Source organism: Mesoplodon mirus (genome assembly GCF_964341445.2).
Source record: "Mesoplodon mirus genome assembly, chromosome: 11".
NCBI lineage: Eukaryota > Metazoa > Chordata > Mammalia > Artiodactyla > Ziphiidae > Mesoplodon > Mesoplodon mirus.
Window position 1 is genome coordinate 60,346,578 of NC_138987.1, and position 22,217 is coordinate 60,368,794.

At 46.3% G+C, this 22,217-nt stretch overlaps 1 protein-coding gene across 2 annotated transcripts; it reads right to left on the reverse strand.

The window, feature by feature from the left end:
* Window positions 1–130: 130 nt before the first annotated feature.
* Window positions 131–5,819, reverse strand: MMP19 (matrix metallopeptidase 19). Of its 2 annotated transcripts, none has more exons than XM_082636460.1 (9): window positions 5,600–5,819; window positions 5,219–5,304; window positions 4,190–4,320; window positions 3,728–3,943; window positions 3,010–3,255; window positions 2,283–2,408; window positions 1,519–1,683; window positions 1,230–1,357; window positions 131–1,048 (listed from the first exon to the last, which is right to left on the reverse strand). In XM_082636460.1, the coding sequence occupies exons 1-9, from the start codon at window positions 5,684–5,686 to the stop codon at window positions 614–616; spliced, it is 1,620 nt and encodes a 539-aa protein (XP_082492586.1). In that variant the 5' UTR covers window positions 5,687–5,819; the 3' UTR covers window positions 131–613. The 2 variants fall into 2 exon arrangements, with proteins under 2 accessions (XP_082492586.1, XP_082492585.1); XM_082636459.1 differs by having other exon boundaries at window positions 5,597–5,819.
* Between the last annotated feature and the right edge of the window lie 16,398 nt (window positions 5,820–22,217).

Consider the following 22,217-nt stretch of genomic DNA (forward strand, 5'->3'; position numbering starts at 1 on the left):
GAACAAAGGGTTAGCCGTACTGACAAGTCCTCTGTCCCTTAAAGATCTGATGACGGTACCTTTATCAGACTGGACTACTGTAGGAGCTGCACATGCACAGCCAGAGGAAGAGTTGTTCACTGCTCTCTCATGAACGTGAAGTTAACCTTTATGAAGCACAAATGCTCCAGGCACTTCACATATAGTATTTCATTTAATGCAACAACCCTGCAGGATTGGTATTAACCTTATTTTGTGGATGGGAAATCCACGGCTTAATGAGGTTAATTAACTTGCCCAAAGTCATAAGCAAGTACATGTGATTCTCAAGGATTACAAAGCCATTGCTCATTTTACTGGCTATGCTGTTTTCTTGCACTTTATCTAGGAAGAACAGGACCCAGGCTTTCCCAGTTGTGGCCTCCTGTCAGCTGAAAGCCTGATGGCTGCCTTTCCTCTACCAGTGTCCTCCAGAGAGGTAGATGGGGAAGAAATGGATGGAGTTGGGGGCTGAGTTAGAGAGTCACTGCCCAGGAGGGAAAGAATACAGGGGAGTGGTGGCTGGAGCTGGGACATTTAGAGGTGTGAGGTCCATGATTCATGCTCGTGCTGCAGCAGACGTTTGACTGAGGTCTTAGATCTCTGGGAGGGTGACGTTACCAGGGAATAAAAGGGTGGTGGAGGCTGTGGCTGAGAGGGTAATGTCCAAGATCGTATCTTTGGCTGAGCGGTCAGTGTTCAAAGTGCTATCTATGGCCAAGGAAGTGGTATGCAAGGTTGTTCCTGGGGCTGAGGAAGTGGTGTCCCCATCTGATGGGGTGGTGTCTGGGGTCTGGGGACGACAGTGCATCCAGTTGTGGGCGGTATCTTTGGGATAGCCGTTCTCTACTCGAAGCTGCCGATTGAGGCGCCAGTACTGTCTGCCCTTAAAGAAGTAGACGCGGCCATCCCGCCAACTCATGGCACCTGAGGGCTGGTCTGGCCCTCCTGTAAACAACCCCTTGGTTGGTTTGGGGTAGCGGCTGAAATCAGTTGGGGCCAGCTCGTCCCACTGCCAGTAACCGGAGCCCTAGGTGTGGGGCAGACAGGGAGAAGAGGAGGATGAGCAGAGAGCTTAGGGACCCCCCCAGAGGTCTACCCTCAGCCCACAGCAGCTGTAGAAGAACTCCCTTCAAGAGCAAGTCGGCTTCTCCGTGTGAGGTAGCCCGCCCCTCCTAAGAAGGGATTTGCCCTTGCTTTGAACTTTATACCTTAAAGAGGAACACCTTTTTGTTGAGAGGCCAATAGAGAGCAGCATCCAGGTTGGGTTCTACCCTATTCAGCTTCTTAGGGAAGCCAGGAGACATCTTGAAATTAACGTAGCGCCACACCTTGTCTCCTGAGAGCACGAAAGGAAAGAACAAGTCACCTCTGTCCCCAGGTGATAGCTTTCAGTTCCTCCATTCCACCACCTCAGAAACTTCTCATCCCTCCCTCCTTTTATGGATTCTCTGATTATAGGCCCTCCTCAGGTAACACACTGTAAACTAGTCCCCTCACCCTTAAAGAAGTGAATCCATTGCGTCCGAGGAGAGTAGACAGCAGCATCCAGGTTTCCTGGGAGCCCCTCCCAAAGGGCAGACACTTGGAACAAGGGACCCAGCCCTGAATCTGTCACGGTCCACACGTAGTTTCCCTTGAAAGCGTAGGTCTTCCCTCGGGGCCCTGAGAGCATAAGCATGTCAACAAGTCAACAAGACAGGGGCCAAATAAAGACTTGTGGGTATCTCAGGCAGACTAATCATTTGCTGTCCTCCCACAGGCTGATTTCTCAAAAATTCATTCAACTTTAATTCAAAGAGAAGATTAAGGGCAGAGAAGGAGGACCCAGTGTTCAGCCTCTCCTTTATTGTTCACAGCAAATCAGCCTTGGCCCAACAAAACAAAACAAAAGCCCTGCAGATAGCTGCTCCCCCTTGGGGACCTCCCCTCCTACCCCAGGTGGCTTCCAAGTTGTACTTCCATGCGGGTATAACACCCTCTCTAATAGACATTCCAGTTAAGACTGTTTTCTCCATCCTGCTGTATTTCCCGATGATTTTGCTGGCCCTCATAGGGTTGCAGCAGAGGTAAATTCCAGCCTGGCCCACCTTTAATTTGGTTCCGAATCCTCCCTCCCCATACCACATGCCTCCTTCCATGGCCACTAACCCCTGTCTGGTGGTTAACTGCCATTGCTCATGCTGAGTTCCCATGTCACTCCCATCTCAAGGTCAGCAGGCCACCCCACTGCCTGCCTACAGCCTAGAGGAGAAGGGTCTTACCCAGCATCATGGCGTCCAGTTCACCACTGCAGGGGTCTGGCATGGGACTGGGTTCCGTGGGCACTTGGGGTACAGTGGGGAGCTCCGTCTCTTCTTCCTCATCCTCTATCTCTGGGCTTTTCTTGCCTGCAAGATAACATAATCCTGCTCAGGGAGAGAACTCAGAGCACTGGCCTCCCCACTCTTCTACTGTAAGTTCAGCTCAGAGGTCCCATAGAGAGGAAAAGGGAAACCTAGAGAGCTTTCCTTGGTGGGAGGAACGATCATATTGATATCAGCGGGAGACATGTTTTTAGTTTTGAGAGGCACTAGAAAGGGAGAAGGGGGTTTGCTGGAATGTTCATTCTTCATCTGCTAGAACAGGTATGAGGGGAGAGAGCTCTGGCAGAAAGATTAGACCTGGAAGTGTCAGAAAAACAGCTCTTGGGAGTTCCCTGGTGGCCTAGTGGTTAGGATTCTGGGCTTCCACTGCAGCGGCCTCGTGGCCTGGGTTCAATCCCTGGTTGGAGAACTGAGATCCCACAAGCCACGTGGCGAGGCCAAAAAAAAAAAAAAAAAAAAAAAGGAAAGAAAAACAGCTCCTGAAAATGAAGAAGGCTGAGTAACTGGGCAGGAGGAAGAGAAAGAAGCCAAGCCATTTCCCTCCATGAAGATTAGACCTGTCTCTTCATGCCTGAAGAGATATTGGTCAGACTGACCTTCATGATCACTAGGGGAAAGGACTGACCATAGAGAGCCTGGATCCCAGCCACGTCATCCGGGTGCAGCTTGAAGTGGGGCCGGTAGCCAGCATAGACAGGGCCCATGAGGGCCTGGGTGTATCGGGAGTGCCCAAGCCCCAGGGCATGGCCCAGTTCGTGGGCTGCAATGATGCGCAGGTTCACCCCCCGGTAGGTCTCCTCAGTCCAGAGCTCATCTTCATCAAAGTGCACACTGCCCAGCTCTGGGATGTCGGCATGGGCCAGGACCCGCCCTGGAAAAAGGCAAAGGTAGACAGGAAGGAGGTCAGAGTCTCCTAGGGTGGAGCATCCCCTGCTTGTTATAAACTCCAATTACTCCATTCCCTTAAAATTCCCCCATGTATATTCACTGTCTCTTGGATACCTCTCACTCCGTTCAGATTCTGCTGTCATCACTCCGTTCTCTCAGGGATGCCCATCACTCTGTCCCTTTACCTCCCAGCCACTCTGTCATCTCTGGCCCTGTCCTCTCTGAGGTATGCCTTGAGCAGAGGAACTTAAACCAATGAAGAAGGCATAAGCTTCAAAGAAGAGGCTTGGTAAGGCCCCAGGGAGGTGACATGCTGCTCCCCAAGGGAATATTAGAAGATGGTTAGAGAGTGTAGGGTGCAGTTGAGTATGGGGGTGGCCTGACATTAAGGTTCCAGAGTCACTGACTCAAGGGGACAGAGGTCTGTGAAGTGAGAGTCAAGAGCTGGTGCCTACCAGGCCCATCAAAGGTACTGGAGCAGTATGGGCTTTCGCGGCCATGGAAGGAGAGGCGGATATCAGCCCAGCCAGCCTTCACCTCCCGGAAGGTCAAGGGAGCCACATTGCTCCAGTACTGGAAGGCTTGAAGCAGGGCTGCCCGGGCTGTGTAGGATGGGAGGGTGGAGGGCAGGTTCAAGATGCGGAAGGTCAGGTGCTTCTTTCTCCAGCGGCCTGGTTAATTGGACCAGAAAATAGATTAGAAGCACAGATACTTTTGCCAGCTCCGAAGAGTTCCCCTGAGTCTGGGCACTCACTTAGTAAAGCTGTGAAACAACCCCTCCAGGCAAATGATGATCAGTTAATTACCAGGTGACCATCCATTCAGCACTGAGCTTATCCAGGCTGTCCCAGTGCCACCTGTGCTCCACAGCCATGCCAACCCCTCCTCTCCCTCCCTTTCCCAGGCTCAGCCCTCACCCAGCAGCCGGTATTTAAGGGTCTTCTTGTTGAAGGGGTCCTCCAGACCACAACGGGGCTGCCTCATACGGGCCCTCGTGGCGTCATCTAGCTGACCTGAGACTGGCAGCTCAGATGCTTCCTGAAAAGCTCTAGAAACAGGGAGAGGGATGGGTCCAGCAGGGCAGGGGCATCTGGAATGACTGAGAACTGGGGTTAGCTCTTTGGTCCCCCGCTGCCCAAGGTGGTGGCTGAGAATGGCCCAAAAGCTCTGAAGCTGATGGGATCACTCCAGTATCCAGTCCTCGTAATTGGGACTTCCTCTTCTGTTCTGCGTAAAGGCAATACTCCAGCTTCACCTCCTGTGTTCATGCTCTTATTTGGGTAAAGTGCCATCTGGCGTTGCCTTCTTCCTCTACTGCAATTTCTAACCTCCTTCTGATCTAGGTAAGTGTCCTGCCTCCTGCTCTGGAGACTCTCCCACCACTGCTCCCACCTGAGGGCCTGTCCTCCCTTTGCTTTCTCCCCTCCTGGCTGGACCCGTCCCTCCCAGCCCAGCCTGCTCTGGGGCAGTTTCATCCATCAGGCGCCACAGGTACTGTGACTTTTCAAGGACCTGGGAACATATCTGAGAGTAGAAAGAAAAATGACCCACTAGATCCAAAATATGAAAACTTCAAAATAAAATAAATAAATCCTGTATTAAATGTCTATGAAAGGCAACATCATGTCAACAACTCAGCTCCAACTCAACTCAACTCACAGTTTTACATATAAATTACACTTCATGTGGAATGTGACCAAATAATAATATTTTGGATATAACATGGCATGGAGCCTCCAAAGAAGTGCTTAGGGCCTAGGAAGATCCAGTGACTGTGCCCTCATCTTTGAATCCCCATCTCACCCCAGGCCCCACCACCCATTCCCTAGATCCCCAACGTGGACCTGGGTTAAGCAGAGGTGGGCCTGGGGACTGAAAGGGTTTAGAAGAGAGAAAGGAGACCTTGTGACCTTGACCCTGAAGGCATGCACCTTATGACCTCTCACCTCAGAGCCTCTGTGATAGCTTCTGGCCTGAAGTCATCAGGTCCTTCTAGAGGCTTCTGTAGGTACCCGTATTGCAACAAGTAATCCTATGATGAGGGTACGGGTCAGCAGAATAAAAGGAGGTTAGTCTCTGGGTGAAGCTCTAAGTGACCTAACAGCCCATAAGGACAGGAGGGGACAGACGTGGAAGGACTAAAGGAGAGGCACGTTAGGGGAGGAACAAGGGGAAGGAGTGGAGATGGGTAGGGGTGGATCATGGAATAGAGGAAGGAAGGGAAGGGAAGGCAGTTGTAGGTCAGAAGGGAGGCTTGGATGGGACCATGGAGCAGTTCCTCCATCCACCCCCCAGCCTGGGTCTGACCTTTCCAGGGCACTCACCACTGCTGCCTCCTTCTCTCCAGGCCCCAGGGCCCAGCACGAGACTGTCATGGTGAGTAGGAAGACCAGCCACAGCCGCTGCCAGTTCATGGTCCCACAAGGCAAGAGCTCCAGAGGCTGTTTGTGCCCTCTGCCCTGAGATTTCTGGGAGCCTGGGGGAGCAGGGCTAGGTGGAGGGCTCTTCCCCTCAGTTATTTTCACTCTCTAGTCTCTGGTCCTCTTTATAAAACTTCAGAGGAGGGGAATTGGGGGGAGTGTCAGTAGGAGGTGACTCAGCCCAGAGATGTGTTGCAATTCACCATTAACCTCTGCCCTGCCAGAGAGCGGAAGTCAAGAAGAGCCTCCAACCCTGTCCCCCAGGGTCCTCTGCTGGAGACCGAAAGACTTTCCATATTGTCCTGGGGGTGGGTATCCTGGCAGGATCAGAGGCAGAATATCTGCAAAGACTAGGTATAGGGACCATGGCCATCCTCTGAAGCTGGACATTCCTGTGCCCCGTGACCCTTGGGTAGCAAACCCCTCGTCTGCGACCTTCATGTCTCCCTGTCTGCTCTAGGATAGGAAAAATAAAAATAAAACTAAGAGGTAGGAAGCAAGTTGCTTAGGTGCTTGGGTTTCAGGTGAAGGAATGAAGGATGAGATCTCAGTTTCTTTGCATCCAAGACCAAGTTGGGAATTCAGATGCTCTTGAAACCTACTTGTGTCTGCTTTAATAAAAAGTCATCATTTCAAGCATTTAATGTACCTGGAATGTGTGTATATGGGGGGGGGGATAACAAGGATGCAAAGAAGTAAAGGGCCAGAGCCTGCCCGCAGGGACATTACAGATAGGGTGAGACCAACACAAACACCTGAAATGAGGGGAACCAGGGTGCCAGGCAGGGGGTGCCCCATCCTGAGGGCCATGGGGCTGTGGGAAGGCTCACAGAGGAGGCAGGCTTTGAGCTGGGCTGTGAAGGCTGGCTATGAGTTGGATGGAGTAAAAGAGTCCTGAGGAACAGGGATGGTGCAGGTCTTGAGCAAAAGTACAGAGGGGAAAAAAGCCAGCTGTGCCCAGTGAGAGGTTCTGAGGCTGTGCTTCGTGCCTACTCCAGGCTAGGTCAGTGCTTCGGGTGCTGCTTAATATGTCTGTCAAATGAATGACCAGGCTGGGAGAGTGGCTGGGAGCCAAAGTTTAGAGATGGTCTTGAATGCTATGTAAGAAAGAAAAGAAAACCTTACAGTTAAAGAACTACTTTGTGTTAGGTGATTCATATATTGTCTCATTTAATTCTCACTATCCTCCTATGAGGGAGGAATTATTCTGACCTCTTTAAAAAATTTATTTATTTATTTATGGCTGCGTTGGGTCTTTGTTGCTGCACATGGGCTTTCTCTAGTTGTGGTGAGTGGGGACTACTCTTTGTTGCAATGCACGGGCTTCTCATTGTGGTGGCTTCTCTTGTTGTGGAGCACAGGCTCTAGGAGCACGGGCTTCAGTAGTTGTGGCACGCGGGCTTAGTAGTTGTGGCTCGGGGACTCTAGAGTGCAGGCTCAGTAGTTGTGGCACACGGGCTTAGTTGCTCCGCGGCACGTGGAATCTTCCTGGACCAGGGATTGAACCCGTGTCCCCTGCATTGGCAGGCAGAGTCTTGACCACTGCACCACCAGGGCAGTCGCTCTGGCCATTTTTTTAAGAGAAGAAATGGAGATTCAGAGAGGGAAACTTGACTAAGGACATGGAACTCCTAACTGGCCTGGCATACATTCAAATTCCTCTGCCAACTCCTAACCCGCACTCTTTCCATGCACCATGCTGACTCTTAGAGCTTTGTTCTCTAAGTGGTTAGGAGCCACTGAAGTTTCCACCATCACCTGTGCATCACACAACACTTACATACCATTCAAATGCACAGGGAAGTGGGGACAGGAATGGGGGAAGGGGTTACTGAACTCATGTTTTCAGTGAGAACCCAGTTCTGAGCCCTTCCCCACATCCCAGGCTGAAAGGCTGGCAGGCCACAGGGGAACCCTTCACACCCCAGGATGGAGGGGGGGGATCCTCCTGACTCATATCGTCGCCCTCAATGATGCTGGTCCTCTTGACCCACTCAGCACGCAACTGAGTAATAATCAAGTGACTAAGTCCCAAATGGCCAGTGACAGGCAAGCAAGGACATAGCCTCTGACTGATGAGTGACAGAGGCCGTGACTGAGGCCATGATCAAGGCTGCTGCCCCCAGGAAATGAGGGAGCTTGGGAACCAGCTCCATTCAGCCCCCTGCAGGGCTTTTCTCAGCCCTGCCCTTCTCTTCCTCTTTCCACCCTTCCATCCCTCAATCCCTCTTCTTTTGAAAAGAAGACATGGCCAATTGAAAATTATATATTTTTTTCTGATTAAAGTCTTCTCTATTTTTTTCTTTTTAAAAAATTTTTATTTTATTTACTTTTGGCTGTGTTGGGTCCTCGTGGCTGCACGTGGGCTTTCTCTAGTTGTGGCGAGCAGGGGCTACTCTTCGTGGCGGTGCACGGGCTTCTCATTGTGGTGGCTTCTCTTGTTGCGGAGCACAGGCTCTAGGCACGCTGGCTTAGTAGTTGTGGCTTACAGGCTCTAGAGCACAGGCTCAGTAGTTGTGGCACAAGGGCTTAGTTGCTCCGCGACATGTGGGATCTTCCTGGACCAGGGATCGAACCTGTGTTCCCTGCATTGGCAGGCAGATTCTTATCCACTGCACCACCAGGGAAGCCTTCTATTTCTTTTTTTTCTGAATATGTTATCCATTGCTCATTATAGTAAGTTTGGAAAATACCAAAATAAGCAAGGAAGAGAATGAAAACCACCAGTAAATTCTACCCAGAAGAGAACCACTAGTAAGTAACATTTTGATGCATTTACTTGGAACTGTCAGTGGCTCTGAGTTCAGCTCCAGCTCTGCCAGCCCAGCCTCAGCCCCTAGATGGAGACTGTGGGTGGGATGAGAGAGAAAGTGAAAGGAAGTAGTGAGCATAGTGGGGGAGGGACAAGATCTGAGAAGGGTGTGGGGAAAGGGAAAGGAGTAAAGTAAGATGAATGTGATAGCAGATTACTCCCTCCCCTTGGGCATCTCATATAACAACAACAACAAAAAAGCGGGGGTGGAGGAAGAATGCTTAGGAGTGTATGTTAGTAGGTTAGTGAGAGAGATAATGGTTATTATAAAAGGTAGAAAAGGTAAGGGGTGGGGTTTCCCTGGTGGCGCAGTGGTTCAGATTCCGCCTGCCGATGCAGAGGACACGGGTTCGTGCCCCGGTCCGGGAAGATCCCACATGCCGTGGAGCGGCTGGGCCCGTGAGCCATGGCCGCTGAGCCTGCGCGTCCGGAGCCTGTGCTCCGCAACGGGAGAGGCCACAACAGTGAGAGGCCCGCGTACCGCAAAAAAAAAAAAAAAAAAAAAAAAAAAGGTAAAGGGTGGGCACTCGGAGCCACATTCTAGACACTAAGGAGCCAGGGACAGAGTGAAACAGTAAAAGTTGCCAAATAGTTTATCTCATTTAAATCTCGACAACAACCCTGTGGGCTGGTATTATCACCTTCTATGGAAAAGGAGACTGAGTCTCTAACAGGTTACTTTGGATCACACAGCTAGGAAGAAGCATCAGAGCCTCAGGCCCAAGCTGTGATCTTCGCAGTCTCCCAAGAGTTTCCACAGGCCCCCAAACCTTAGAGCCAGGAACTGCAAGCTGGGCATGTGTGCAAGACTGCGTGACTAACTGTTCCCATAACGGCATAATGACGTCCACTTCCGCCAGTCCCCACCCCCTGAGCCGAGCTGACCCAGCTCTTTTTCCCTCTGAATTTGTCATCTCTCACTGGGGGACATGTGTGAATGTGTGCAAAGGGTTAGGACATGCGGTCTGCCTGCCCCAAAAAGAGAACTTGAGTCTGAGAGAAAGAACTCCTGGGTTCTTTGGCTGGCTTGCTCCCATCCTGTAAACTGCTTTCCCTCTCTGCCCACAGATTGTGGTAGAAGAGTTTGTATAGAAATATTTTTAATTAAAATATTTTAAACTGTAGCGGCCGGAAGTAGGTAAGATTCTGAGAGTATTTTCTCATGTTCAGGAGCTATGGGGCTGTGGGTGAAGGGCAAAGGTTGGCAGAGGTCTCTAAGCCCAGGAGAAGCCAATCTCCAAATCATCGCCCACCCCCCTCTGACAGCATCCTCACCCTAACGGGGTGACCTGGAGGGCTGGACATTCTGGTATATAAAGGGCAAGTCTGGGGTCTGAAACTGGAAACCGGAGGTGAGAAAAACTTAGGGTGTAACCAAGTTAGGGCTGGCCTAGATACTGCTCTTGATCTAGAGAAATGTGGGAGGAATATAGTGTCAGCCTCTGGCCTGTTTTCCCCTCAGAGCCCTGAGGGGGTCAGGAGAGAGGGCAGTTTGCCTGGCTGAATGGGATTGAGTTCTCGCCAAGCTGTTATCTTGGAAACCTCTATTTTTAAGAGGACCCCTCCCCCAACAAACACACACGCTCCTTTAATTAGTTATGAGTTGCTAGAAGCCAGATGGGAAGCGATGGCCAGGATTGTGCACAGCTGGATCTGGTTACTAACTGGGAAGTGGGAGGGGCTTGGGGATGGCTCAGGCCTGGGCCAGCATATTCTGTTCCCAGGATACCCCAAACTTCCTCAACCCCCATTACAAACACTTTCTGGCATTCCCTCCCACCGGCACAGGCACTAGCCTAAACTGGCTCGCTTGAGAGGACATCAGACCCAAAACCCTGAGCTCTTCGGTTCCTGTCAAGTGTTGGGGACACCAAGGTCTGCTCCCCTTCTCCAATCCACATACAAAGGTGTTATCCCACAGGACTCCCCTGGAGATGCTGGAGGCTTCTGCTGGTGGTCCCATTACCCAGCACAGTGCCGAAGGGCTGCATAAGAGGATAAATTCTAGCATCTGGAATAAGGGAGGGAGTAAGAGGAATGAGTGTAAGTGTTCTTTCAGCATCTGGGATGATAAGGAAATGATGGTAACACAAAGGATTTTTGCTCCTTCTGAGAACGGCAGCCTTTTCCTTAACAAAAACCAAACTGATCTTTATTGATTTTCCCAAGCCAAGTGGGATGCGGGGGAGCAACTTGGCCTTCTGTCCTCACTCTGTGACCCCAGGTCTGCCTTAATGTTTGGGGACTGTCATGGGCCTGGAAAATCCACATGTGGCTCCCTTTGGTGTTGGCAAAAGTGTTTGACAGGGGGTTAGCCAGGGAAGGAGTTCAACACTGACTTCCCCTTTCGAAGAGGGTAGTAACTAGATGTGGGACGGAGACCTGGGGAAAGACACAAGTTTCTCTGTTTTCTGTCAGGGCAGCAACTGCGGAGGAGAGGGATGTTGGGGTGAGAAAGCTGCCCTTGACCTGGGTGGAGGGGGTATGTAGGGAGACAGTTCTCTTCTGCATCCCCTGTTTTGCCCCTAACTTACTTCAGAAAAATAGTGGGTGTTCACCAGTGTAGTTTTGTTTTTGCTTTGTAGTGAACTCATTAGTTTGACAATGGGGGAAGCATTGACACGGTACAAGTACATCCTGCACAGAGTGAGGACGAAAGAGCTCAAGGACTTTAAAGTGACAGAGACACCATATTCCAGCCTGAGTTGGAGCTGCTTTGGCATACGGAGCACCACTTCTCAGCTGTGAAGGAAGTTTCTGCAAAGGGAAATAGGAAAAGATAGCTGAGAAAGAAGACCACTGATCCTAAGGAAGACTGTATTCTCAGATTTTTTTTATACAGAAGCTATTCCTACGAATGTGCGCTTGCCTGTTGCCCAGTTTTGTAAGACCCCTAGTGCGTGTGTGTGTTTGTGTGCACGTGTGTGTTATCACAGAAGTGATGCTTCTATGTTATAAAAAATTGGGATGATACATAACTATCTGCCTACTTTCAAAAAGGAAGCCAGATTTTGATGGGATGGAAGCACACTGGGAGGAAAAATCAGAGAGATCTTTGAAAACCAAAAGCTGGAACAGGTGGAAAACTATCCAGTTGATCGCTGGCCACAAAGTAAGGCTGGCCACTGACCAGAGTAGCCATGGTGATCAATAAGATCAGAAAGAACTGGTTGGCAAGATGTAATCCCTCTGCTGTGAGGCCAATGGTGGTGGCCAGTGGCAAAAAGAGTGTAAAAGAGAAGCAAGAGGGCAATCAGGTTGGGGAGCTGAAGAAGCACATGAAACCAAACCCAGCTTAGATTAAGGTCATGTATTGAAGGCAAATTGAAAGTTGCTTTTCTGACTAGACAAATATAAGGAATGAGTACTCAGCTGTCATTCATTGCTTTACTTATTGATTCTGTCAGCGCTTTTTAAACTTTTCTGCCAATTGACACATACACACTACTATATATAAAATATATAACTAATAAGGATCTACTGTATAGCACAGGGAACTCTACTCAATACTCTGTAATGGCCTATATGGGAAAATAATCTAAAAAAGAGTGGATATATATATGTATAACAGATTCACTTTGTTGTATACCTGAAACTAACACAACATTGTAAATCAACTATACCCCAATAAAAATTTAAAAAATAGGGGCTTCCCTGGTGGTGCAGTGGCTAAGAATCCACCTGCCAATGCAGGGGACACAGGTTCGAGCCCTGGTCCAGGAAGATCCCACATGCCGAGGAGCAACTAAGCCCGTGTGCCACAACTACTGAGCCTGTGCTCTAGAGCCCCCGAGCAACAACTACTGAGCCCTTGTGCCACAACTACTGAAGCCGGTGTGCCTAGAGCCCGTGCTCCACAACAAGAAAAGCCACGGCAATGAGAAGCCTGCGCACTGCAGCGAAGAGTAGCCCCAGCTCGTCGCAACTAGAGAAAGCCCGCGAGCAGCAATGAAGACCCAATGCAGCCAAAAAAATAAATAAATAAATAAATAAATAAAGTATATCATAAACCCTGGGAAAAAAAACTTTTCTGCCAAAATTCCCAGATAGATCATGAAAATAAATATGTTGAGGGTAGAGGTGTATGTACATAACTGTGGTGGTTACTTCCTCAGGGTATTTGTCCATCTCACAGTGATTACCCCTTCTCTGTCCCCCTTCCACAGGGTCAGATGGGTGACTTCCAGCAGCCATGTTTATGCCATGTAAAACTAAATATAGAATTCTATATCAATAGGTTTCTTTTTTTTCCTTTGAGTACTTTAAACTGTCTGCTGGTTTCCATAGTTTCTGATGAGAAACCCATAGTAATTCAAATCATTGGTCCTAGACTTCCCTGGTGGTGCAGTGGTTAAGAATGTGCCTGCCAATGCAGGGGACACGGGTTCAAGCCCTGGTCCGGGAAGATCCTACCGGCCGTGGAACAACTAAGCCTGTGTGCCACAACTACTGAGCCTGTGCTGAAGAGACCGCAAGGCACAACTACTGAAGCCCATGCACCTAGACCCCCATGCTCCGCAACATGAGGAGCTACCGCAATGAGAAACACGTGCACCATAACAAAGAGTAGCCCCCACTCACCGCATCTGGAGAGAGCCCACGCGCAGCAGCAAAGACCCAACACAGCCAAAAAGAAAAAAAAGAAAAAAGAAAAAAAAAATCATTGGTCCTCTATATAGTAACGTGTCATTTTTCTCAAACTGCTTTCAAGATTGCCTCTAATTTTTGGTTTTCAACAGTTTGACTGTGATGTGATTAAATGTGGTCTGCTGCAGTGCGCGGGCTTCTCATCATAGTGGCTTCTTTTCTTGCAGAGCACGGGCTCTGGGCACGCGGGCTTCAGTAGTCATGGCACATGGGCTCAGTAATTGTGGCTCGCTGGCTCTAGAGCGCAGGCTCAGTAGTTGTGGCACATGGGCTTAGTTGCTCCTCGGCATGTGGGATCTTCCGGGAGCAGGGCTCGAGCCCGTGTCCCATGCATTGGCAGGCGGATTCTTAACCACTGTGCCACCACGGAAGTCCCCGAGCTTCTTTTTTTATTTTATTTTTTGATTTAAATTAATTTCTTTATTTATTTTTGGTTTTGTTGGGTCTTTGTTGCTGCCGGCTTTCTCTAGTTGCGACGAGAGGGGGCTACTCTTCATTGTGGTGTGCAGGCTTCTCATTGCAGTGGCTTCTCTTGTTGCTGAGCATGGGCTCTAGGTGTGTGGGCTTGCTTCAGTAGTTGTGGCTTGCGGGCTCCAGAGCACAGGCTCAGTAGCTGTGGCACACGGGCTTAGTTGCTCCGCGGCATGTGGGATCTTCCGGGACAAGGGCTCGAACCCGTGTCCCCTGCATTGGCAGGCGGGTTCTCAACCACTGCGCCACCAGGGACATCCTATTTATTTTTTTAATATTTGTTTATTTATTTATTTTGGCTGCACCAGCTCTTAGTTGCAGCACGTGAGATCTTTTAGTTGTAGCATGAGAACTCTTAGTTGCGGCATGCATGCAGGATCTAGTTCCCCAACCAGGGATCAAACCCGGGCCCCCTGCATTGGTAGCAAGGAGTCTTACCTACTGGACCACCAGGGAAATCCCACTTATTTATTTTATACAAAGTAATATGTACTTCTTAATCCCCTATCCATATCTTGCCCCTCCCTTCTTTCCTCTCCCCACTTGTAACCACTAGTTAGTTCTCTATATCTGTGAGTCTGTTTCTTTTTTGCTATATTCACTAGTTTTATTTTTTTAGATTCCACATGTAAGTGATACATTTGTCTTTCTTGGTCTGATTTATTTCACTTAGCATAATACCCTCCAAGTCCATCTATGTTGTTGCAAATGGCAAAATTTCTTTTTATGGCTGAGTAGTATTCCATTGTGTGTGTGTGTGTGTATACATATATATGCACATCTTCCTTATCCATTCATCTGTTGATGGACCTTTAGGTTGCTTCCACATCTTGGCTATGGTAAATAGTGCTGCTATGAACATTGGGGTACATATATATATACCTAAGCGTGGAATTGCTGGGTAGCATGGTAGTTCTATTTTCAGTTTTTTGAGGAGTCTCCATAATGTTTTCCACTGTGGCTGACCAATTTACATTTCCACCAACAGTTGCTGAGCTTCTTTGATCTGAAAATTTATGTCTTTCACCAAATTTGGGAAGTGTTCAGCCATTATTTCTTCACAGAGTTTTCTACCCCATTCTCTCTTTCCTCTCCTGTGACTCCAATTAAATAAATGTATATTAGATTTCTGATATTATATGTTTCTGAAGTTCTTTTCACATTTTTCAGTCTTTTCTTTTTCTCTATATTCTTCACACTGGATCATTTCTCTTGAACTATCTTCAAGTACACTGAATTTTTCCTATCTCCAAACTGCTATTAAGTCCATTCAGTGATTTTTAAATTTCAAATACTGTATTTTTCAGTTCTAGAATTTTCATTTGGTACTTTTTTATAGTTTCTAGTCTTCTGCTATTTTCTATTTTTCCACTTATTATGAGCATATTTTTCTTTACTTCATTCAGAATTGTTGTAATAGCTCCTTTAAGGTCCTTGCCTGATAGTTCTGATGAGTTATTGTATCAGTCCAGGTCCAAGCAGGAAAGAGAAACCCACAGCAATTTAAACAAGAAAAGTTTAACATGCTAATGGGACTTCCCTGGAGGTCCAGCGGTTAAGACTTCTTGCTCCCAATGCAGGGGACCTGGGTTCGATCCCTGGTCAGGGAACTAGATCCCGCAGGCCACAACGGAAAGATCCCGCATGCTGCAACAAAGATCCTGCACTCAGCAGCAAAGATTCCACATACCGCAACTAAGACCTGGAGCAGCCAAATAGATTAATTAATTAATTAATTAATTTTTAAAAATTACACTATAGTGGTGATCATTTTCTAACATACAGAACTATGGAAACTATTTTGTGCACCTGGAACTAACATAGTGCTGTAGTTCAGTTATACTTCAATTTAAAGAGAAATGAATTAGGAGAGTTCCCTGGTGGCGTAGTGGTTAGAATTCCAGGCTTTCACTGCCGTGGCCCAGGTTCAATCCCTGGTCGGGGAACTAAGATCCTGCAAGCTGCGCAGTGAAGCAAAAAAAAAAAAAAAAAAAAGAATTAAACTATAAACATTGACAGATACTGGATCATAACAGAGGTAGGCAAGACCACCAATTAAAGAAACAGAATAGTTCCCAGGCAAGACAAAAAAAAAAGAAAAAAGAAAGAAAGAAAAAGAAGAAGGAAAAAAGAAAGGAAGAAAGAAACAAAGGAAAAAGAGGAAAGAAAAACTAGGCCCATCGAAAGGAGTTTTGTTAGTCATGGAGGCATTAAAAAGCAGTCACAGGGGCTTCCCTGGTGGCGCAGTGGTTAATAATCCACCTGCCAATGCAGGGGACATGGGTTCAAGCCCTGGCCTGGGTAGATCCCACATGCCGCAGAGCAACTAAGCCCATGCCCCACAACTACTGAGCCTGTGCTCTACAGCCCATGAGCCACAACTACTGAGCCCGGGTGCCACAACTACTGAAGCCCGCGAGCCTAGAGCCCATGCTCTGCAACAAGAGAAGCTACCACAAGAAGAAGCCCACGCACTGCAACAAAGAGTAGCCCCCGCTTGCCACAGCTAGAGAAAGCCTGCATGCCACAACGAAGGCCCAACGCAGCCAATATTTTTTTAATTTTTAAAAAATTATTAAAAAAAGTAGCAGTCACAGAAGCAGACACTGGCAATGGCCATCCAAGGACTGTATTGAGAAAATGAATCTTGGCAATAGACCTGAGTATTCAGGCCATTTGACAAGGCCATTCCTACTGTGAAAGTAAATGCACCACATAGTGTAGTCTGATGCCTTCAGTCTTTCTAGTAGTATAATTTACTTTTCAAATCCCAATTTCCATCCTGCAGTAGGTTGAAAAATGTGCCTCCCGAAAAAGACATCCACCTCTGAATCCCTGGAACTTATTACCTTATATGGCAAAAAAAAAAAAAGTGGGGGAGGACTTTGCATGTGTGATTAAATTAAGGATTTTGAGAAGAGGAGATTATTTTAGATTATCTGAGTGGGCACTAAATGCAATCAAATGTATCCTTACAAAACAGAGAGAAAGGGAGATTTCACATACAAATAAGAGAAGACAGTGCGAAGACAGAGGCAGAGACGGGAGGGATGCTGTCACAAGCTAAGGAATGCTGGCAACCACCAGAAGCTGGAAAAAGCCAGGAATAGAGTTTCCCTTACAGCCTCTGATGGAAGTGCTGCTTTGCTGCACCTTGATTTTGATCCAGTGACACTGATTTTGAACTTCTGGGATCCAGAACTGTGAGAGAATAAGTTTTTGCTGTTTCAAGTCACCATGTTTGTGGTAATTTGTTACAGCAGTCATGGGAAACATGCATGTTCACCAAGAGACCTTCTGAATATAATTTGGTGAACCAAATTAGAAGCAATGTTTGTGGGAAGGTAGAGGGCTGGTTGTGCTGACCCAAATATTCTGTTTCTCATGGCAGATGTAGTATGTGTAAATTGGTAAATTGACACTATACTTTATAGATTCTGGTTTATGCAAGTCTTGTGAGCTTGACTAATATGAGTCTGACCCCAAGATCTCCTCTCTGTGCTGACAAAACCAGATGTCTGACCCTGTGGGGATATTTGCAAGATCCTGGCCATGGTAAACACACCAAGAAAATTAATACCATCTTGTTGAGGTCTTTTGAGAGGTATATATCTGGTCTCTCCTGGTTATTCCATGATCTTACCATCAGTTCTCTACTTCAAAACTTCATTAATAATAACTTTATCATGGGACTGACAGTTTAAAAAGCCTTCATATTCCTTATCTCATTTAATTCTCATAACAATGTTGCAGACTAGGTTTTATCATGATTCTTATTTTTATAGCGGAGCAAAGTAACATTCAGATCAACGAAGTTTTGCCCATGGCAAGTGGAACTGAGATTTGAACCCAGGTCTTCTGAGTCTGAACCCTAGTGACTAGAGTCATTCAAAAACCAAACATCTATATTGTGTTTCATTATGCACTAGGTACCAAGAACCAGGAATTCAGATATGAATAAAACTAGTCTTGTTTCTACTGCCATGAGGAGCTTCCAATGTAGTAGGAATAAGTATGTAAAAAATGCAAAAGTGTTTATACCAAGGGCAGAAACAAGTGGAGCAGAAAACACTGTACCTTACGTTGCACATTAGAAACTATAATTCACTGAATCTGTGTTTGTATTTGAATGTTTTAGCATTGTTACAGCCTGCACATTATTATCTGGGACATTACTGCTAGGTAAAATATTGTTTGTACAATCCAATTAAAACAAGCTTGCCACCCAAGAAGAGGAACTCTAAGCAGAGGGTCTTACATTAAACAAAAACACACTTGGAACTAACTCTATGTCTGTCTATGTTAACTGCTTGCTGAATATATAAGTAGTTTATATAGTGTTGTTCTTCCCAATAATTTCATGTTTCTAAATTAGGTTAAATAATCCATTCAAATATCATTAAACTTAGAAATTCCTGAACTCAGGAAGACCCAACCCTTTCTCTAGATCAGTTCTCCATAGTGGCTGTATCAATTTACATTCCCACCAACAGTGTAGGAGGGTTCCCTTTTCTCCACACCTTCTCCAGCATTTGTTGTTTGTAGATTTTCTGATGATGCCTATTCTAATCGGTGTGAGGTGATACCTCATTGTCGTTTTGTTAGGAACCAGGCCGCACAGCTGGAGGTGAGCGGTGGGCTAGCGAGCGAAGCTTCATCTGCCGCTCCCATCGTTCGCATTACCGCCTGAACCATCCTCCAACCCCCCACCATCCGTGGAAAAACTGTCTTCCACGAAACTGGTCCCTGGTGCCAAAAAGGCTGGGGACCACTGTGCTAACCTGAGTCATACAGATTGTTAATCAAGTGGTGCTGAAATAGGCAATATTCCTGATTTAGGTAGTGCCTGGTAAGGTAGTCTCATGTGTGCTGAGCAGGAGAGGTAAACCAGACTCTTAAATTACTTTAATACATGGGCCTATGTGATAAGTACCATGAGAGACATATAAGAGGCTATAGAATTTGGAGATGGAAACAACCATTTTCAGTTGGAAGATTCTGAGGACAGTTAACAGATGAGCAACTTCTCAGCTGATCTCTGAAGGATGGATAAAACATTTTAAAATAAACTTCACGGACTTCCCTAGTGGTCCAAGGGTAAAGAATCAGCCATCCAATGCAGGGGACACGGGTTTGATCCCTTGTGGGGGAACTGAGATCCTACATACCAAGGGGCAACTAAGCCGGTGCGCCACAACTACTGGGCTCGTGCGCCTCAAAGAGAGAGCCCGCTTGCTGTGAACTACAGAGCCCTCACGCTCTGGACCCCACGTGCCACAACTACAGAACCCACGTGCCCTGGAGCGCCCCCAGCCACAGCTAGAGCGAGAAAACCCGTACACCACAACTAGAGAGAAGCCCACGAGCCATAACTAGAAAGAAGCCTGTGCACCACAGTGAAGAGCCTGCTCCACAACGAAAGATCCCACATGCTTCACGAAGATCCAGTGTGCCGCAACTAAGACCCGACACAGCCATAAATAAACAAATAAATAAACAAATAAATAAATAAAAATAAAACAAACTTCAATTTTTAGTTTATTAAAAATGCATATTTACTGTAATAAACTTAGGACATAAAAATTACATAAAAGAAAAGAAAAATCATCTATAATCCCACTACCCAGAAATAACCACCACTAACATTTTGCAGTATTTCCTCTTAGTCTTTCCATGTAATTAAGTGTTCTTCTTAAAAAGAACATAGTTGTTTTTTTAATTTCTCTATGGCAGTCTGTTATACATCATAGAATATTTCATCAATGGCTTGTTTGGGGACATTAAAATTGTACTCTTGGGAATTCCCTGGTGGTCCAGTGGTTAGGACTCCACACTTTCACTGCTGAGGGCCCAGGTTCAAGCCCTGGTTGGAGAATTAAGATCCCACAAGCCATGTGGTACGGCCAAAAAAAATTGTATTCTTTATTTTTGTGTTATTTTTTCTCATTTTGTTTTTGTAAAAATACTCTTAACAAAACATCCTTGTGACTAAATCTCTACATACCTCCTTGTATTTTCCTTAGGACAATTTCTTGCAAGAATAACTTCTTTGTCCAAAAAAAAAATCTTTTTTAGGCCTCTTATTAACATTTTTAAAAATTGTTATAAAATATACATATTTTAATCATTTTATAAGTAAAAATGCAGTGGCATTAAGTACATTTACAACATTGTGTAACTATCACCACTATCTATTTCCAGAATTTTTTCATCATCTCAAGCAAAAACTCTCTACCCATAAAACAGTAACTCCTCATTCCACTTCTCCCAGCCCCTGTTAATCTCTACTCTACCTATTATCTCTATGAATTTTCCTATTATAGGTATGTCATTTAAGTGGAATCATATAATATTTGTCCTTTTTTGTGTCTGGCTTCTTTCACTTGCATGATGCTACTGAGATTCATCCATTTTTGGCATATGTCAGAATTTTATTCCTTTTATGGCTGAATAACATTCTATTATATGTATATATCACATTTTCATTATTCATTTATCTGCTGATGGAAACTTGGGCTTTTCCTGATTTTTGGCTATAGACCTTTAATATTTTTGACAAATTGTCCCTACAAGAAGACTTTAACAATTTGCACCAGCAGAAGTATGAGTGTGCCCATTTCTCTGGTACTTATGAAAACTATACTCTTTTTTTTTTAACAATGTAATAGTAAAGTATATCCTACTGTTGTTTTACTTTTCATTCCTGATAAAGACACACTACATTTGGAAAAACAAAGATAGCAGTGCAAGTCAGAAGACAATGGAATGACATTTTTGAAGTACTGAAAGAAAAAATGCCAACCTATAACTCTATATCTAGTAAAAATTGAATTGTCTGTTTATTTCTACATGGCAAAGTAATCCGACAAATTAGCCCTCCCACCATTTAATTAAAAAAAAAAACTAGGGCTTCCCCAGTGGCACAGTGGTTGAGAGTCCACCTGCCAGTGCAGGGGACACAGGTTCGTGCCCCAGTCTGGAAGGATCCCACATGCCACGGAGCAGCTGGGCCTGTGAGCCATGGCCACTGAGCTTGCGCGTCCGGAGCCTGTGCTCCACAATGGGAGAGGCCACAGCAGTGAGAGGCCCGCGTACCACAAAAAAAAAACTAGAAAACTGTACAAAATAGATGAACTGTTTTCAGGTATTGGGCAAAGGCAACACAAGATTACAATCCCTGAGAGAAAAGGAGAGAAAACAAATTATGTGAGCCTTTCAATTATCCCAACTATCTGACCAGAGATACATTCCAGATAGTATCACAGGGATGGGAAATCCAAGCAGAGTACAGTGGTTTTGCTGAGATAAAGGGACAGAGATTAGATTTTGGGAAGGCTGAAGAGGTGTGATTCTGTGGAAGAGAGTACTAGAGAGAAGAGAGCTATGTGAAGAAAGAGCTCCACAAATTTTCATAGTGGCCCTGTGAGTCTTTGACTGAACAATAGACTGCTCATGGATGGGAGTGAGAGGGGAGACTCCATGAAACTGGCCAAAAATCAACTATCAGGTAAAAAAAACAACTGCTGAAGAATTACAAAGTATATAATTACTGGCACTTACACAGGGATGGGAAAATTAGAGTTCCAACCAGTCAGACTGAAGAGACCTTGTTGAATACTCAGAGTATTCAGTCGAGACTTCAAAAAAGCTATGCCTTAGGAGTAGGGCACCTACAGGCCTGAGAGTAAAGCTACCCTAGACCTACACTAACAAAGTTTAAAAACATGCCTCAAAAGTATCAAGCTGATATTAAAGTAAATTAGCTGCCTGCCAGAACAAAGCCCAACACTCTTTTTTTTTTTTTTTTTTTTTTTTTTTTTTTTTTTTTTTGCTGTACGCGGGCCTCTCACTGTTGTGGCCTCTCCCGTTGCGGAGCACAGGCTCCGGACGCGCAGGCTCAGCGGCCATGGCTCACGGGCCCAGCCGCTCCGCGGCATATGGGATCCTCCCAGACCGGGGCACGAACCCGTATCCCCTGCATCGGCAGGCGGACTCTCAACCACTGCGCCACCAGGGAGGCCCCCCAACACTCTTTAAAGGAAGGAAATAAAATCCAGAAACTCAACAATGTAACATTCACAATGTCCAGCATCTAATAAAAAATTACTAGACAGGGCTTCCCTGGTGGCGCAGTGGTTGGGAGTCTGCCTGCCGATGCAGGGGACGCAGGTTCGTGCCCCAACCTGGGAAGATCCCACATGCCGCGGAGCGGCTGGGCCCGTGAGCCATGGCCTCTGAGCCTGTGCGTCCGGAGCCTGTGCTCCGCAATGGGAGAGGCCACAACAGTGAGAGGCCCGTGTACCGCAAAAAAAAAAAAAAAAAAAAAAAAAAAAAAAATTACCAGACATACTCCTTGCAACCATCAAATAAATAAATCAGTAAATAAATAACATAAAAAGAGAAAATGGGATCTATAGCCAGCAGAAAATTCAGACAATAAAAATAGACCCAGAGACATTCACAGAAAGATAGACAAGATGAAAAGGCAGAGGGCTATGTACCAGATGAAGGAACAAGATAAAACCCCAGAAAAACAACTAAATGAAGTGGAGATAGGCAACCTTCCAGAAAAAGAATTCAGAATAATGATAGAGA